The 19,216-nt window shown below is 43.9% G+C and overlaps 1 protein-coding gene across 5 annotated transcripts in view; it reads left to right on the forward strand.

Moving 5' to 3' along the window:
• LOC105476372 (Cbl proto-oncogene) overlaps positions 1-19,115 on the forward strand; it is a 105,324-nt gene extending 86,209 nt beyond the window's left edge. For all 5 annotated transcript variants that reach the window (XM_011732222.2, XM_071075680.1, XM_011732223.3 and 2 more), the window contains 4 exons: positions 7,928-8,044; positions 8,392-8,489; positions 9,376-9,558; positions 10,525-19,115. In XM_011732222.2, the coding sequence (XP_011730524.1) occupies positions 7,928-8,044; positions 8,392-8,489; positions 9,376-9,558; positions 10,525-10,811 (685 nt within the window). In that variant the 3' untranslated portion in view covers positions 10,812-19,115. The remainder of the gene's footprint in view (positions 1-7,927; positions 8,045-8,391; positions 8,490-9,375; positions 9,559-10,524) is intronic.
• The last annotated feature ends 101 nt before the right edge of the window (positions 19,116-19,216 follow it).

Raw genomic sequence — 19,216 nt, forward strand, 5'->3', positions numbered from 1 at the left:
TACAGGGATTATAGGTGAAAGCCACCGTGCCAAGCCCACTTTTAATTTTTTTTTTTTTTTTTTTTTTTTTTTTTTTGAGATGGAGTCTCGCTCTGTCGCCCAGGCTGGAGTGCAGTGGCCGGATCTCAGCTCACTGCAAGCTCCGCCTCCTGGGTTTACGCCATTCTCCTGCCTCAGCCTCCCGAGTAGCTGGGACTACAGGCGCCCGCCACCTCGCCCGGCTAGTTTTTTGTATTTTTAGTAGAGACGGGGTTTCACCATGTTAGCCAGGATGGTCTCGATCTCCTGACCTTGTGATCCGCCCGTCTCGGCCTCCCAAAGTGCTGGGATTACAGGCTTGAGCCACCGCGCCCGGCCCCACTTTTAATTTTTTAAAAAGATACTTGGCTGTGCGTGGTGGCTCGTGCCTATAATCCCAGCACTTTGGGAGGCCGAAGCGGGCAGATCACGAGGTCAGAAGATCAAGACCATCGTGGCTAACACGGTGAATCCCCATCTCTACTAAAAATACAAAAAAATTAGCGGGTGTGGTGGCGGGCGCCTGTAGTCCCAGCTACTTGGGAGGCTGAGGCAGGAGAATGGCATCAACCCAGGAGGCGGAGGTTACAGTGAGCTGAGATCGCGCCACTGAACTCCAGCCTGAGCGACAGAGCGAGACTCTGTCTCAAAACAACAACAACAAACAGATACTTTCATTGAATACAGCATCTGTTTTTGTTTTGTTTTGTCTTGTTTTGTTTTGAGATGGAGTCTTGCTCTGTCACCCAGGCTGGAGTCCAGTGGCATGTTCTCAGCTCACTGCAACCTCCACCTCCTGGGTTCAAGCGAGTCTCCTGCCTCACCTCCCAAGTAGCTGGGATTACAGGTGCACGCCACCCTGCCCAGCTAATTTTTTTATTTTTTGTTTTTTAGTAGTGACGGAGTTTCACCCTGTTGGCCAGGCTGGTCTCGAACTCCTGACCTCAAGTGATCTGCCCGTCTCAGCCTCCCAAAGTGCTGGGATTTATAGGCGTGAACCACTGCACCTGGCCCAGTATAGCGTCTGAACTGAAGCTATTTTCTTTTTCTTTTTTTTTTTTTTTTTTGAGGCGGAATCTCACTCTGTCGCCCAGGCTGGAGTGCAGTGGCGCAGTTTCGGCTCACTGCAAGCTCCACCTCCCGGGTTCACGCCATTCTTCTGCCTCAGCCTCCCAAGTAGCTGGGACTACAGGCGCCCACCACCACGCCCGGCTAATTTTTTGTATTTTTAGTAGAGATGGGGTTTTACCGTGTTAGCCAGGATGGTCTTGATCTCCTGACCTTGTGATCCGCCCGCCTTGGCCTCCCAAAGTGCAGGGATTACAGGCGTGAGCCACCACGCCCGGCCTAAAGCTATTTTCTTTCAGCAGTTTAAAAATAGCATTCCACTTTGGCTTCCATCGTTTCTGTTGAGAACTAAGCTCTCAGCCTTAATGTTACTCCTTTAAAGGTAGTGTTTCTTGACTGTGAGTGGTGGCTCACACCTGTAATCCCAACACTTTGGGAAGCCAAGACAGGAGGATCGCTGGAGTCTGGAGTTTGAGACCAGTCTGGGCAACATAGTAAGACTCCCATCTTTACAAAAAATAAAAAGTCAGCCGGGCATGGTGGCACATGCCCATAGTCCCAGCTACTGTGGAGGCTAAGGTTGGCTGGAGCCCAGGATGTTGAGGCTGCCGTGAGCTGTGATGGCGCTACTTCACTCCAGCCTGGGTTACAGAGAAAGACCCGGTCTCAATAAAATAAAATAAAATAAAATTGAAAAATAAATAGGCCGGATAAATAGGCCAGGTGCAGTGGCTCACGCCTGTAGCCTCAGCATTTTGGGAGGCCGAGGCAAGCAGATTGCCTGAACTCGGGTTTGAGATCAGCTTGAGCAACATGGCAAAACCCTGTCTCTGAAAAAGATACAAAAAAGTAGCTGGGCATGGTGGTGCACACCTGTGGTCTGAGCTGCTCAGGAGGCTGAAGTGGGCAGATTGCCTAAGCCTAGAAGGTCGAGGCTGTAGTGAGCCATGATTGTGCCACTGTACTCCAGCATGGGCAACACAGTGAGACCGTGTCTCAAAAAATAAAAATGTATATTTAAAAAAAAAAAGATATTGCTGCTTTTCCTAGGTACTTACAAAATGTTTTTCCCCCCTCTGGTCCCAGCAGTTTTACTGTATCTTCCTTTGTGGTTTTCTTTGTATTTATCTTTTAATCCTTCATAAGTTTTTTTTTTTCTTCTTCTTTTTTTTAAAGACGGAGTCTCACTCTGTCGCCCAGGCTGGAATGCAATGCTGTGATCTCAGCTCACTGCAACCTCTGCCTCCCAGGTTCAAGCTGTTCTCCCACCTTAGCCAAGTAGCTGGGATTTTAGGCATTTTTGTGTTTTTATTAGAGATGGGGTTTCACCATTTTGGCCAGGCTGGTCTTGAATTCCTAATGTCAAGTGATTCACCTGCCTCAGCCTCCGGAAGTACTAGGATTACAGGCATGAACCACTGCACCCTGACCTCCTTTTCTTTTTCAAACACTAACTGGAACCAAGCCTTCGTAAGTTTGGTAAAGTTTATTTAGTTTGTGATATTTTTAATCAGTTTTAGGACATTGTCAGCCAATTTTTCTGAAAACAGACTGAATATTGCAGTCCCTCTTTGTTCTCTTCTTCTGGGACTACCTTTTCCGGAATGTTAGACCTTTTCACTATGTCTCTGAGCGCTCTTATGCTGATGTCTTTTTTTTTTTTTTTTTTCCATTGTTTTTTCTCTGCATACTTTATTTTCTTTGATTTTTTAATTTTTTCAGCCTCCCTAGTAACTGGGACTATAGGTGTGCACCACCACACCCAGCTAATTTTTGTATTTTGTGTGCATACAGGGTTTTGCTGTGTTGTCCAGTTGTATTTTTAGATAAAGATGCTCCTCAACTTAAGATGGGGTTATGTCCCGGTAAACCCATTGTAAGTTGAAAGTGCATTTTGACTTATAGTATTTTTGACTGGGTTTATCCAGATACTACTCCATTGTAAGTAGAGAAGTGTATTGAATGTTTATTACTTTTGCACCATTGTAAAGTTGAAAAATCATAAGTTGGGTACTGTGTTGTATTTTTAAGTTCTAGTGTTTCCATGTGATTTTTAAAAATGTATCGATTCTATCCTTTTTTTTTTTTCTTTTTCTTTTTTGAGATGGAGTCTCGCTCTGTCATCTAGGTTGGAGTGCAGTGGTATAGTCTTGGCTCTCTGCAACCTCTGCCTCCCAGGTTCAAGCGATTCTCCTGCCTCAGCCTCCCGAGTAGCTAGGATTACAAACATGTGCCACCACCATGTCTGGCTAATTTTTGTATTTTTAGTAGAGACAGGGTTTCACCGTGTTGGCCAGGCTGGTCTTGAATTCCTGACCTCAGGTTATCTACCCGCCTCAGCCTCCCAAAGGGATGCGATTACAGACGTGAACCAGCATGCCCATCCCATCTTCTTTTTTTTTTTTTTTTTTTTTTGAGTCGGAGTCTCGCTCTGTCGCCCAGGCTGGAGTGCAGTGGCGCGATCTGGGCTCACTGCAAGCTCCGCCTCCCGGGTTCACGCCTTTCTCCTGCCTCAGCCTCCCGAGTAGCTGGGACTACAGGCGCCCACAACCGCGCCCGGCTAATTTTTTGTATTTTTAGTAGAGACAGGGTTTCACCGTGGTCTCGATCTCCTGACCTTGTGATCCGCCCGCCTCGGCCTCCCAAAGTGCTGGGATTACAGGCGTGAGCCACCGCGCCCGGCCCATCTTCTTTTTTTATTAAACAAATAAATTATTATTTTAATGGCCATATATAACTCCAACTCTGTCCAGCTTGGCAAGACAGCCAAAATATCTATTTAGCTTTTCGATTGCTGCTTTCTGCTTGTTTTCTCAAAATCTAGCCCCATGCATAAACAGTTTAGGGATTTGCAATAGCTCTAGGGAAAATTGCTGGCATTTCAGGTATACTTCTCTGCTCTTCCCTTCTCTATACTTTTTGGTCCCTCATAACCTGGCTGTCATTGTACCCCAAAATTCCTGTCTCTTCTTAGTCTGTTTTCTGTTATAACGGAATACCTGAGATTAAGTAATTTATAAAGAAGAGAAGTTAGTATTTAGCCCACGCTTTTGGAAGCTGGAATGTTGAAAAGCATGGCGCTGACATGGTGAGGGCCTTCCTGCTACCTTGTAACAAGGCATCAGCATGTGAAGATGGTAACTTAAGTTTCCAACACATGAAATTGGGGGACACATTTATATCGTAGCATTCTCACCAGCCCATTGAGACTACTTTAAACCCCTAGTTCAAAGCCCCTAATACAGGGCTTACTCTAATGTATTCTTTCTTGAATCTTAGCCTGTTAAGTCATGGCTGCCTGGTTGCTCTCCAGCGTCGTCTTTCTTTTAAAGTATATATTGCCAACATGCTTTGTGAGAAGGAGGTTCAATTATATATTTTATGGACTTTATTAACAGAGAATTATAATTAAAAATTTTTTAAGTCAGGCGCAATGGCTCACACCTGTAATCCCAGCACTTTGGGAGGCCAAGGTGGGTGGATCACTTGAGGTCAGGAGTTCGAGACCAGCCTGGCCAACATGGTGAAACCCTGTGTCTGCTAAAAACACAAAAATTAGCTGGGTGTGGTGGCGGGCGCCTGTACCACCAGCTACTTGGGAGGCTGAGGCAGGAGAATCACTTGAATACAGCAAGTAGAGGTTTCAGTGAGCCGAGATCGCGCCATTGCACTCCAGCCTGGACGACAGAGTGAGACTCCGTCTCCAAAAAAAAAATTTATTGCCTTTTTAATGGCCCTTTTTACAAAAATAATACATGTTAACTAAAATTTAGAAAATACAGGTAAGCAGGCTGGGCGTAGTGGCTCATTCCTGTCATCCCAGCAGTTTGGGAGGCCGAGGCTGGTGGATCACAAGGTTGAGATTGAGACCATCCTGGCCAACATGGTGAAACCCTGTCTCTACTAAAAATACAAAAATTGGCCGGGCGCGGTGGCTCAAGCCTGTAATCCCAGCACTTTGGGAGGCCGAGACGGGCGGATCACTAGGTCAGGAGATCGAGACCATCCTGGCTAACACGGTGAAACCCCGTCTCTACTAAAAAATACAAAAAACTAGCCGGGCGAGGTGGCGGGCGCCTGTAGTCCCAGCTACTCGGGAGGCTGAGACAGGAGAATGGCCCGAACCCGGGAGGCGGAGCTTGCAGTGAGCTGAGATCCGGCCACTGCACTCCAGCCTGGGCGACAGAGCGAGACTCCGTCTCAAAAAAAAAAAAAAAAAAAAAAATTAGCTGGGTGTGGTGGCATGTGCCTGTGGTCTCAGCTGCTTGGTAGGCTGAGGCAGGAGAATCGCTTGAACCTGGGAGGCGGAGGTTGCAGTGAGCCAAGATTGCGCCACTGCACTCCAGCCCGGTGACAGAGTGAGACTCTGTCTCAAAAAGAAAAAAAAAAAAGAAAAAAGAAATATAGGTAAGCAACACTGAAGAAATAAGTGGTATCTATAATCTTACTACCTAGAATCAGACAGTAGTTAGCAATTTGATACATGTTCATTGCCATTCTTTCTTGTATGAAATCATATTGTCATTGCTGGTTTTCGCTAGAAATATCTTGAACATCTTTGCATGTTATTACATATTCTATTGCAATGATTTTCAAATTATTTCACATGATTATACATCAGTGTAACTAACTTAAGTGGAATCTCAGTTTGTAAAATAGCTAAGAATAAATCTATTGTAGTAGAAGCAGCGGTAGGCTTCTGTGGCTCCTGCTTGGAACCTCTAAGGCACTTGGGGACACAGTTGTGTGGCTCAGTATTTATTCGGTACATTATTATTTGGTATTTAAGTTATTGCTTAATTTTCCAGCATTATAAATAATGCTGCAATGAATGTTCTTGATGGTTTCCTTAGGGAAAATTCTCAGAAATGGAGTTTCTGAGACCAAGAGTATGCGTGTTTGGTAAATACTTTTGTTGAATTACACAACAGAAACGTATCAATTCCTTATTTCTACAGGTGTGTAACAAAGTACCCATTCATTTCCCTATACCTTCACTGACACAATGCGGCCAAATACCACATTAAGAACAAACTAGGGCTGGGTGGGGTGGCTCAGGCCTGTAATCCTAGCATTTTGGGAGGCTGGAGCGGGAGGATCACTTGAACCCAAAAGTTTAAGACCAGCCTGGGCAACATAGTGATACTCCGTCTCTACAAAAAAAATATATATATATATTTTTTTAAGTTAGCCTGGTGTTGTGGCACATGCCTGTAGTCCCACCTACTGAGGAGGCTGAGGCGGGAGGATCACTTGAGCTCGGGAGATTGAGGCTGCAGTGGGTTGTCATCGTGCTCTTGTGCTCCAGTGAAAAATCTAGGTGTTTGGGCCGGGCGCGGTGGCTCAAGCCTGTAATCCCAGCACTTTGGGAGGCCGAGACGGGCGGATCATGAGGTCAGGAGATCAAGACCATCCTGGCTAACACGGTGAAACCCCATCTCTACTAAAAAATACAAAAAAAAAACTAGCCGGGCGAGGTGGCGGGCGCCTGTAGTCCCAGCTACTCGGGAGGCTGAGGCAGGAGAATGGCGTAAACCCGGGAGGCGGAGCTTGCAGTGAGCTGAGATCCGGCCACTGCACTCCAGCCTGGGCGACAGAGCCAGACTCCCTCTCAAAAAAAAAAAAAAAAAAAAGAAAAATCTAGGTGTTTCTTTGTTAATGTGGATTGTCCTCCTGCCATCTCATTTTATTGTGAAAAATTACAAAGATAGTAGAGGTGAAAGAATTTTACAGTGAACACCCATATACTGATCACCTGGATTCTACTTTTAGCATTTTATTTGTCTTATCAAACTTTATGTCTGTCTTTTGATGTTTTCAAAGTAAATTGTAGATACCAGTACATTTCTGCCTCAGAACTTCAGCATGCATTGCACAAATCTTAAGTGGATATTTGCCATTAACGGCAAAAAACACAATTACTTTTGCACCAACCTAATAAAAGTAATATGTAGACATAAGAAAAAAGCTCAAGTGAGATTAAAGGGGACTTTTATGTTCTGTGTTAAGTTTCTATAGCACTTACATGTGTTACTTTTATAATTAGGAGAACTAAACATCAAGCAGACAAATAAATGAAAGAGATGCTCCTTGTAGCATCTTTGGGATATGCAAAAATAATATAAAGAGGAAGGGAGGAGAAACAAATTCACACTCCAAGAAGTAGGTTTTTGTGTAGTTTTTTCCCCCTACAATTTGGTGGGGTGTTTTTGTATTTCTTGGGAGTTTTTTTGTTTCATTTCATGGGGTGGCAGAAGTCTTGTTTCCAAAGTTTCTGGGTGAAAGTTACATGTGGGTGTAACAGCCAGATCCTTGATGTGGGAATCAGTAGATCTGGGATCTAGCCTCAGAATTTATGCTAACTCCCAGGTCACTTTCTCTCTCTGTATTTTAAATTTTTCTTATATAAAACAAGGAGTTTGAGAAAGCTTTTGACAAGCTATGCATTTCTTGAAACCATAGGTAGAGTTTAGAATTGGAATTTAGTGTACAATTCTAACATATTGTCAGAAAAAATCTTGCTGTTTCTCTAACTCTAGGGCCTGGGACTCTATAATGAAACTTCTGTGGGGATTAGGACCAACCGGTGTCTCAGGTGATTAGCCCAGTATATCACCTTGGAAGCATAAAAGCTGCACCTTTGGTCAGTTGAAAGTGACATTTTTAGTTAGTGTGCTTTTGCTAATTACCTGTCTTGGTCAGTAGAAATAATAGTTCGCTAGGTGGCAAGTGTTTTGCTCTGTTCAATTTGAGTTATGTCTGTTTTTAAGTCACTTACTTTATACTTCAGAGTTTACCAGTTTGTTACTACTTTTTCTGTTTTTCATTCTTCATCTTCCAGACCTCTTCCTGTGCCAAAACTGCCACCTGGGGAGCAGTGTGAGGGTGAAGAGGACACAGAGTACATGACTCCCTCCTCCAGGCCTCTACGGCCTTTGGATACATCCCAGAGTTCACGGTAGGTTCACAACAACCCTGTTTTGGGCCATATAGCTCTGTGCGGGTAATTGCTACCCTTCACCTGCTTGGCCTGCTGCCTGCACACAGTGTTATCCAGTCAGATTAAAGCAGAAAGATGAATCTAGCCCTTCATGGTTTAAGCCTTTTGTAGCTGTAGGTAATTGCACTTATGTTTTCTCAGCAACATGAGAACCTCAAAAACACACACACCTGTAACTTGCCACAAGAGTCAACCTTAACAACATTTATTAGTGATACTGGCAAAGGAGGAGATTAATCTTCATAAGTTTATAGATAACAGTTCTATTTCCAAAGATCATTATGGCACTTTTCCTTCTGGTTCAGAGCATGTGATTGCGACCAGCAGATTGATACCTGTACGTATGAAGCAATGTATAATATTCAGTCCCAGGCGCCATCTGTCACCGAGAGCAGCACCTTTGGTAAGTAGCCATTCTGCTACTTTAAAAGTCATTGATATGTCATAGGAATGAACATGTAATATTTAGCAATTGAGATAGCTTAATCTAAGCTGAAAATTCTTCTGTAGCTGGGACTACAAGTATGTGCCACCATGCCTGGCTAATTTTTGTATTTTTAGTAGAGACGGGGTTTTACTGTGTTGGCCAGGCTGGTGTTGAACTCCTGACCTCAGGTGATCCACTCCTCCCAAAGTGCTGAGATGACAGGCATGAGCCACCATGCCAGGACAAAGCTGAAAATTATTTTCAATAATCTTTGGCAAAATGATCCATGGCAAAATAAAGGAGTAAAGTATCCCCATTCCTTTATTTCCTACTCACACTACTGGTTCCTTTTGTGCTTTTCTTTGTCCTTTCAGGGCCTAGAGACATTTGTGTTCTATACCCTGGACCTGTAAGCTCCTTTTTATTCTCATCGCATTGATGAAATTCTTCTATGTGGGGGTGGTGAGCACTGAATTCCCATGTTCACTAGCCTACCAGATTGAAAGTTCAAGAAGCCTGCTCTCACAGGACCTTCTGCTGATCTTCCAAGGTGGAATGTGGATAGAAATGTTTATTGAATGCTCTGAGATGACGTTCGAGTCATTGGCATCAGTGGCTATTAACCTTGTCAAGAATAACCTTTGGCATGTTCAAAAATGAAAACTGCAGTGTTGGTGTAGATTTTATTTTCTATTTTTATCTCTGTTTACATGGTGTTTGGCCCACAGTAGACAATCAGTAACTGTTCGTTGAACGAGATAAATGATTGCATACATGCAAAAATGAGTGGATGCCCCTATATTGAAATGTATTAGAAGATGAAGTGTGTCAGAAGAAGATCACCTCACTGATTTTTCTCCAGGTGAAGGGAGTTCGGCTGCAGCTCATGCCAACACTGGCCCCGAGGAGCCAGAAAATGAGGATGATGGGTATGATGTCCCTAAGCCTCCTGTGCCGGCCGTGCTGGCCCGCCGGACTCTGTCAGATATCTCTAATGCCAGCTCCTCCTTTGGCTGGTTGTCTCTGGATGGTGATCCCACAACAAGTGAGTCTCCAGGCTACTTTGGGTTTGTCCTGAATGGCAGTATGGCCTGTATGTTTATATTGAAAGGGAGATGACCTTCTCTGGTGATAGTAAGTCAGTATGTGGATGTAGTAGGCTAAACATTATGTCTAAATGGGAGGAAAGTCCTAAGTTAGGAAGTTAGACTGTAGTCAGACTCTCTAGGATTTTTGCAGACTTAGAGAAGAGGTCGTTCTTTAAACTCTGGCTGTTCTTATGTTAGGGGTAGGTAGGATTTATAGTTTTTCTGAGTATGCCTTATGACACTGGTAGTTAGGTTTGACAGCTCAGACCACACATTCCTTTTTCCTGGGCTCTATTCCATTGGAAAGGAGGTATGCTGGCTCTGGAACACACACTGAATGGGCCTGGAGCCAGCCCATGTTGGGCCTTGATTGTTGGAGGCTGCTCTTCTGGCACCTGTGGCTGCCTGGCAGGGCAGCAGCCAGAGTTGCTGTCACTTTGGAAATTGAAGACAGCCTTCAGGACAGACAGCTGGTGAAAAAGAATACAACCTTCAGTTGCCCAGACGAGCAGTGATCCCCACTCAGCCTTGGCTAATGCTTCTTTATTGCAACTTATATCTCTCTTTTTCCTTATTTGTAGAAGGCGAAGTTTAGTATCTTCTCTGGTCCCCTCAGAATTAAAACAGACAATTACATGTGCACAAACATGTTGCTTAGTGTAAAGCATGATGCAGTTGTTTATGACTGCAGTGGTTATTGTTTGTAGAACAGGTGCATGGTATATTTAGAAGGTTGTTTTTATTGTGATAAGGAGGAGGCTATATCTTAAAACCCTTGAACCTGTAAAACCCAGCCTTGTGACTGAAGAGCACATGTATCCAATTTACAGAAAGTCAATAATATCTTGATATTAGCACATTTTTATTGCTCTCGTTAAATGAGGATTTCCCCAGATTTGCAAATATTTGTTTTCCTATTCTAGATGTCACTGAAGGTTCCCAAGTTCCTGAGAGACCTCCTAAACCATTCCCTCGGAGAATCAACTCTGAACGGAAAGCTGGCAGCTGGCAGCAAGGTAGTGGTGCTGCCGCCTCTGCTGCCACCGCCTCGCCTCAGCTCTCCAGTGAGATCGAGAACCTCATGAGTCAGGGGTACTCGTACCAGGACATCCAGAAAGCTTTGGTCATTGCCCAGAACAACATCGAGATGGCCAAAAACATCCTCCGGGAATTTGTTTCCATTTCCTCTCCTGCCCATGTAGCTACCTAGCACATCACCTCCCTGTTGCAGGTTGAGAGGACCAGTGAGTTGGGAGTTATTACTGAAGTAGCACCTAGAAGGGCAGGAGTTCCTTTGGTGACTTCACAGTGAAGTCTTGCCCTCTCTGTGGGGTATCACATCAGTGGTTCCAAGATTTCAAAGCAGTGAAATGAAAATGGAGCAGCTAGTATGTTTTATTATTTTATGGGTCTTGAGAGTGCATTTGAAGGTGTCCTTCAGTTCCCACATAAAGAGAGTGTGGATTTTATTACATGATAACCTACCTGGGGAACAGTCCAGAAAGCTGTAGAACAAATATTTTGCTGGAAATCCTAACTGAGAACTTAAGACTTCCTGGGTTAAGGATGTGGCCGTGTGTGTGTCTGTCTGCCTGTGGTTGTGTGTATCCTTGTGATTATAAGATTAACCTGCTGTGTGTGTTAATTCCAGGCAGGGAATTAGCACAAAAGGTTTAGGAAGGAATCTTTTTTAAAGACTTCCATCTACTGTGGTATTATACCCAAGCCTAGTGTGTATTACAACTTCAACACTCCCCTTTGGCTTATATCACCATGTGCATAGCTAAAGTCTTCTATTTTTAGAACGCCCTCAGTCTGTTCTTTCCTCATCAACTCCTTCCTCATCCTTCTTGGTGTTCTGTCATTGGCCGTGGGCTTGCTATGACCAGCCTTACTGAGGCCAAGCAGCTTATGGGTTGTTCTTTATTGTGTGTGATGGTATTGGTTTGTTTGGTAGATAAGTGGGAGGAAAAGTACTGTTGCTACACTATTATAGTCATATTTGATACTAGCAGCTAACACTGGTCACTCCAAAGCACTGTTTCTATAGGAACATTGAATCTATTAAGATGTTTTGATTATCCTAATTACATAATGACCGATTTGAGATAGAGGCCTTTAAATACATTCCATGCCCTCCCCAGAAAATAGTCTGTGGGAGTCAGTTGCCTTGGTGCCAGGTATGTGTTCTGATGTAGGTCATGAGTCTTTCTACTTAATGGGAAGGGAAGAACATTTGTTTCCAGGATGACTTTCTGGCCAGAGTACCATAAAGCTTTTAGGAAGCTTCATTCACATGCTATTTAAATGCACAAAATAGTAAGGATTTATCTGTTCAGTTTTTCTTCCCAGTGAATTAATTTCAGCTTATATGGGTGTCTTCATTTGAACATGAGGAATATTAGGTTAGATTTTCAGCAGTGATTTTTTCGTTTGCCCTTTAAGGAGTGGGGATAATGCCCATGGTGGCCCAGCCTCTTGCAGATAGCACCTTCCCTGCATTGCTGCCTCCCAATGATGTTGTTTCTTTCTTGTGCCTGTGGCTTTGGGAATGTAACATCTCTTTCCTCCTTTCCTTCCCTTTTCCTCTTCACCTGAGGTCCTCAGTACTCTCTGTAATTACTGTATTCTTCACAGTAATTAGACATCATTCAGTGAATAAATTACTGTAGTCAAAGACAATATGGGCTGGCAGTTTGTGTAATCGCAGGTTCATAAAGAAGATTGAGAGTCCAGTTTGGAGAACCATTAGTCAGTTCCTTTATATGCTGGTAAATGATCCCTCGAGTTCAGTTAGTATTCTGTCCAGAGTGTTTTGCTGACTTTCTTAGCAGTGTGTAACCTTTCTCCACATCAGAAGCAAGCCTGCTCTTTGATAAATATGTCTTCCTGAAAATCTAAATCATGCTTTTGTCTTTAGATCTAGACAGAAATGACCCTCCTTGGATCAGTCTTTTTTCTAGTCTTACCATCTTTGGAACTAAAACTTGTTCTAACTGGTGTCTTGGCATTCAGCTACTCCTGAATCTTTTGGTTTTATCCTCTGGCCTCAGAGCCATTTATGTTCCCAGAGTAGGCAGTACAGGACCTTGTGTTGATTTGCTATGGCTACCCAGTATCTTCTCTACATGGCATAAAGCGGCACAACCCACCATTAGGTGAGGTGGTCCTGAATTGAGGTGGAGTGGGGCAGAGGAAAATGGCAGTGAATATCGAACAGTAGACTGCCATCAACTTCTAACAGACAGTACGTATACTGTTTCATTTTGAGGTAACATTCAGTTTTGCATTTTGTTTAAATATTGAAGGCCTAGACAAATAACTAGAAAAAAAACGGCAGCAGATTCCAGGCCCGTCCATATTGTGATTTTTCTTTATCTGCAGATACTGCCCATAGTCTAAAGATCGCTTCAGAAGACAAAGCACTGGCTATATATCTTTTGCCTTTTCCATGCATCTAAATCTTCTCTGGAAATTATTGTCCCTACTGTGTAGGCTCAGGGCAGTCTCGACTTTTCCTTTTTTGAGTCCTGTGTGGCTCTTTGAATCAGCGTGAAACTGAGGCTCCAGCCCCGTGTGTTGTGCCTGTGTCCCATCGATGGGCTGGGGTGTTAGTTGCTCACGGGTATCTGCCAGCATTCAAGGTTTTGGATCATTTCGTGAGGGTCTTTCCTTTGACTGGGTGCTCTGAGGACACACCTGGGTCTGTGCCTGAGATTGCCAGGCAAGATTAAGGAAAGTTTTCATGTGGCTTTTGTTTTGAGATTATTGTCAAAAGCTTAATTTCTTATATTTTCTGTTGACTAAGGCACCAGTAACCCATTCTTCACCCTCCATTTGTATGGAAATGTAAAATTCTTTGGCTTTGCTCTGAATTTAATTAAAACTGCCTTTTACGAACAGACTTCGAATTTTGCCATTTTTGGCAAGCTCTTCCCCTTGTCCCTTCCTAGTGGCTGATAAAGTAAAAAAACCCACAACACTTTGTTCTCCTTTTTCTCATATTCATTGGGCTGTTGTATTCAGCCCAGTTTCATGCTTTCCCTGTGTCTTCACGGATTGCTTTCCAAGCTGCCTTGTTGCTGGGTTGCTGGTCTGCAGCAACCACAACTGGACCTTTGCAGCTGCCCCCATGTTCCTTCCACTAAAGTAGAGGGTTCTTTAAATGGAAAAACCTGTGGGCTCTTAATATACCTCCCTTTAGTTAATACGCCAGGCAGCTTCTCATCTCAGCATTTACCTGTTAATATTTTTGTGAATAGTGCTCTGTACCTGTGGGTGGCCGCTCTCTTCCACTTGTCGTCTCCCCCGAGCCCCAGTCTACATAATCTGCCATTCTTTTCCCTTTCTCTTCTTACACAGACCCTCATTACTGGGGCCCAAGATGTGGGATAGTACTGTTAGTATTATTTAGCTATCTTATAGATTTAAAAGATTTCTGGTTAAGGGAGGTGGGGGTCACTGTTCATTACTCTTAAAATATGTGTTTATAGAAAAGTAAAATGTGTTTATGGTCCTAAACAGTGAAGTCACAAATTTTTATAACAAAACTTCCTTGTAAAAACTAGGGACCACCTATATATTCCCTTTAAGATCTAGCTCTTTTTGTAGGTGTTCAGCAATGGTGATAAAGCAGAATATTCTCCTACCTCACATCTTGAAAATCAGAAGATTATAGGCCTTCTCAAACTATAAGTCCCTCTTCTTGCCATTGGCCTTTCTGACTCTGGAATGACCACTGTTCGTTGAAAAATAGTTTTCTGACTATTGGCCTGCCTGTAACAGTTTGTTCATCCAGCAAATGTTTGAGTGATGTGCCAGAAATGTCAGGCATTTGTCCTTCCCTTGGTACCACATAGTAGTTTACTAATGTTTGAGGGATTGTACTTGGACTGTCATAGCCTCTGCATTTGACCTTAAAATAGCTCTTCCCAGTAAGATTGTGCAATTTTTATTCACAGCTCTTTCATGCAGACTTACCTTTCCTTATAGAGCTGTCCTGATTAATAGCAGGGCAAGATTCTCCCATTATCCCCTGTTGTCTCCTATAGCTTTGATAATGCCTGGGAAATTCCTTGATGTAAGTCTCATGGATAGTGACTGTTTTTATGTTGGAATTTGTTCCAACATAATTAGAATCTGTTTGGCAAGTTGAAAGGTAAGTTGGCTCAGAGTTGCACAGTAGGGCGTTAAATGTTTAAGCAAAGCATCTGTCCGCACTGCCCTTTCCAATCTAGTGCCTTCCTTGAACTTTTTCCTGAGCTGCTATGTCCCTAATCTCCCTCGTTGGGAGGATTTTCATATCACCCTTCTGGGACCTGTCACCATGTCCTGTACTATTTGGAATTGGTTTTCCAGTCTTTCAACAACCTTTGCAGCTAACTCTATGTTTTAGAAGGGCTGGAGGTATGGGCGCTATCTTTGGGTCTCAGGACCCAAAGATCCTTGAGTCAGTTGTTTGGTCTTCCAAGAGCCAGACATTATACAGATTGAATTCCATCAGTCCCCTAATTGTCAGCCTTTACCTCCCTCTCAGAGCAAGGAATTTAGGGATTCTAAAGCTTAGTGTCCACACATCATTCTGCCAGACCTTAGAGCTTTAGAAGCTCAATCTAAAGTACTCTAACTCAGCATAAACTATTACTGTCACTCTCTTGAACTCAGTCTCCATGAGCAGTCTTTTGTTAGAAATACGTAGAACTGCTTAATGCCTAGAGGGTGGTGGATAGTGAAGGACGGTCAAGGTTGTATTTTTGACTGCTTAGGGATCCTTTGGATACCAGAAACAGAAATGTTCAAGCGGAAGAAAGGAGGGACTCATGGTAAGGATGCAGGGTATTTCGCAGAACCTAGGATGGGAAGTGCCTTTGGTTCTCGGGTGGAGCTGGAACTGCAGAGCTTTGCATCTAGTCCTTTCTCCCGCTTCCCTGTCTGGTTTGGTATGCGTGACCCCCAAATAGGCACTCCAGTCCTCAAGTCCACACCACCTTCCAACTCTGCGGATCACTATGAACAAATTCTCAATTTCCCATACTACTATTTTTTTTTTCTTTTTTTTGAGAAGGAGTCTTGCTGTGTCACCTAGGCTGGAGTGCAGTGGTGCAGTCTCAACTCACTGCAACCTCCTCCACCTCCCAAGTTCAAGCAGTTCTCTGCCTCAACCTCCCGAGTAGCTGGGATTACAGGTGCCTGCCACCATGCCTGGCTAATTTTCATATTTTTAGTAGAGATGGGGTTTCACCATCTTGACTGGGCTGGTCTTGAACTCCTGACCTCGTGATCCACCCGCCTCGGCCTCCCAGAGTGCTGAGATTACAGGCGTGAACCACCGCTCTCGGCCCATACTTCATATTCTTAAGAAAAACTACACTCAGCCTGGCACATTAATCAAGTATCCTTGAGCAGTTGGCCTTGCCAGGGAGAGCAGAGATGTGGCAGACTCCTTCAGCTGGAGACAGGGAGCTTCTCAGAGAAGTGAGCAGAGACTCCGCAGACGCCCTAAAAAGGCTTCTACTCAAAGAGTAAAGCCTCTACTCCTGCCTTTTTGCTAGTGGAAAGGAAGGCATGGGAGTTTTTCTGGGACATCATAGAAATTCTTAGGTTTAACTTAATTCTGGTCATTGTCATCTTTATTTCCTGTTTTTCTTCCCTTTGTCAGTCTTGGCATCCAAGATTTCTTACCTCCCTCTTGTGGGCCAGCCTGTCCTGTTCCAGAGCTAGCCTGTTCCTGGGTGGCCTTCCTTAGCCTCCATTCAGCCTCAGGTCTTTTGCCTTCTTCCGTGTTACTTAGAAAGCAGAATCTAATAACGGGTGCCACTGTAGCCACTATCCATGGACTTCTGGGTCCTCTTCAGGTTTGAGTGCTTGGAAATGTTCATTCTCTGGGCTTGCGGCCTATCTCCTCCACTCTCCTCCTTACCCTCTCCTCCTTCCTGTGTGAGGGCCGCTCTGCAGTAATGTTCTCAGGCAGGCCTTCCTAGGCACCTCAGAAACTACTTTGCCAGAGCCAGTAAGAATATATAATAATGGAGCAGTTGCCAGGATAGAAATTAAATATAGATTCCAGTTTAGGATAGAGTTTTTACTGAGAGCTCTTTAGACAGTATACCTGTGTCTTCTCTGGCAATTGCTTTCATTTTAGTCCTATATAAAAGCTTTCCTTTTCTTTTTTTTTGTTTAACTATGCTTTTGCTTGCCTGAATCTTTTGTCCTGAGTTGTAAGGTATTTCATACTGCCTTACTTAAAGGTTTATTAAACTACTAGAGTCATTTGATACACACAGAAGTTACCTGATAATCCAAAGATGTCCATCAAGGGAGGAAGGATGGGTCATCAGACTTTGCATTTGATGTTGTAGTCTAGGCTCCTGGGTTAAGCAGCAGAGGGACAGCAGTGCCATGTGCCTTCACTGTGTCCCAGGAAATCTGAGTTGGTTCCCGTGGGAAATACCAGTGTTTCTTGGTTCTGAAAAGTAGCAAAAGAGTAAGAGATGGGGAAGTAGGGATGGGGAGAGCAAGCCCTGCACGTCCGTGGTGAGTCAGGTGGGGAGCACAGGTGGAAGGGCTGGCTGTTGACAGATAGACTAAGCTGTGTGGCGCTCTTGCCGCCCCTTCCTGGGTACAGAGCTTGAGAAAAATGCAGCCGACCACTGCCTGTGTTTGTATAGAGCAAAGCCCAGAAGCCAACCTCAGATCTCCTGATTTGGCAGCTGAAGAAATCAGCAGAGTCCTGATTGCCTGATTCAGTTCCAAAAATGAATGTCAGGCCCCTCCCTTCCCCCAACATTGCCTCTCCTACATTCTCCTTCTACCCTCAAATCAGACAGGCGGCCAGAGAGGAGTATTGCTCAATGCGTGCTATGTGCAACTCCTCAGGCCTTGCGCCACCTCCATGCTGAGCCCTGAAGCAGGGTGTCCTGGGTGCCTGTGTGTCAGCTCCCTCCTCTCTACCTACCTCTGACCTTGTTGTGGGTGAGGGTAGCCATGCTTATGGCCGTCTTAAAACTGGAGAGGCGGAGAACTACTTAGGAGTCTGTAGACCACGTGTTGTCTTTCATGGCCTCTTTTCTCCTGCTGTCTGGGTGAGTGAGCCTGCAACGCAATGCCCACGAGAGTAAATGCCTCCTGACCTACCCTGCTCAGCACTGTTCTAGTGTCTTGGCCTTGAAAGAAAAGCCTAACTTCCTGCTGAAACATGTGGTAGTGGCATGGCAGCTATGAGGCACCTCCTACATCTGTTTTCTGGCTGTGGTGACTTGGGATTTTTAACCTTATATATCTTTTTCCTTTACTCAAAACAAAACAATTTTTAGCACACTGAAAAAAAAAAAAAAAAAAAAGCCAAATGTTTTGTGCCTTTCTAAGGCAGCACTGTATCCCAGGCTGCATTTTAGGACTTAATATGGAAATACCAGAGTCTGAGCTCCTCTACCTTGAGTTTCATTAGTCCTTAGTGTCTAGGAGACAGGAAAGAATGCTCTCTGTGACTGGAGAGGTGACAGGCAGGTGCAGTGTGTCCGGAGTCCCTTTCCCCTGCCGTGAGACTTCAGTGGAGGAGAGCAGCATTGTACCCTGGGATCATTTGGTTGGTTCCAATCACAAGCTTAGTTATCAGGTTGCATGCCTTGTCTCCTGCAAGAGACAGAACGTTCCACAATTCCCAGGTAAACTCTGGACCATTCCAAGTGTCCTAGCCTCCTGATGACATTAATTACCCAGTTGTGTGGAGGAGTGTAGGATGGACTCTCCTGAGAAGGGGAGGTTGGTGGTTTTGTCTTCTTTTTGCTGGATCCTGAACTGGTCTAGACCTCCTGTCCCCACCCCCCGCCCCCATCAGATGTGGCTGGCCTTTCATTTGAAGGCTTCAGACTTAAAGCATTAAGCAGCTAGTGCCCTCTGCAGGGCCTGGTTTCCCCAGGGAAGGGCAGCAAGGAACACGGACCAGAAGCCTGTCCTCAGTAATGTGACTATAGTGAGCTTTAGCAAAAGTTTTTCTATATAATGACATTTTACTTATCTCTTACCCTTTCCTCAGTTTTCCCTTGCCTTTAACTAATAAAAATTGGGAGATAGAAATTTTAAAGTCCTCCTTATTCAAGATTTTGAAATTCTTAGCCTGGGGGTGCTGGAGAGAACCTGATGCTTTCTCCAGAATGAAGAGTCCCAATTTGTATATCAGTGTTAAGAAGAAAACAAACACATAGATAAGATTTTCGTGGACTATTTTAAAAATGTGTCATTAATATAAAAAAATTTATATTAGCAGTATTTAATCATTCTCACCTGTAAAGAATAACAGAAGGTAAATATTCTTACAGAGAATAGCAGAGCTTTAAGATTCATTTTCATTTTAAGTCCATTTTATTTTGCCAGTGTATTAATGTTTAGAAGTCTGTTATACTAATGTTATTTATTAATTTTTTTCATTTCCATACACAGTTAACTAAAGAGCTTTTTCAAGCACCCATGTCTGTAAAAAAATATTTTTAAATAAAGTTTCTTTTGTTGTAGCGGACTTGAGTTCTTGCTCATTCAGGGGTTGGGAGGTAATAGTCGAGTTGCCGTAGGACCAAATGCCAAGGCCCCCTTCCTCATGGCGGTGAGCCTGAGCTGCTT

This window comes from Macaca nemestrina, chromosome 12 (assembly GCF_043159975.1).
Source record: "Macaca nemestrina isolate mMacNem1 chromosome 12, mMacNem.hap1, whole genome shotgun sequence".
In the NCBI taxonomy this organism is placed as follows: domain Eukaryota; kingdom Metazoa; phylum Chordata; class Mammalia; order Primates; family Cercopithecidae; genus Macaca; species Macaca nemestrina.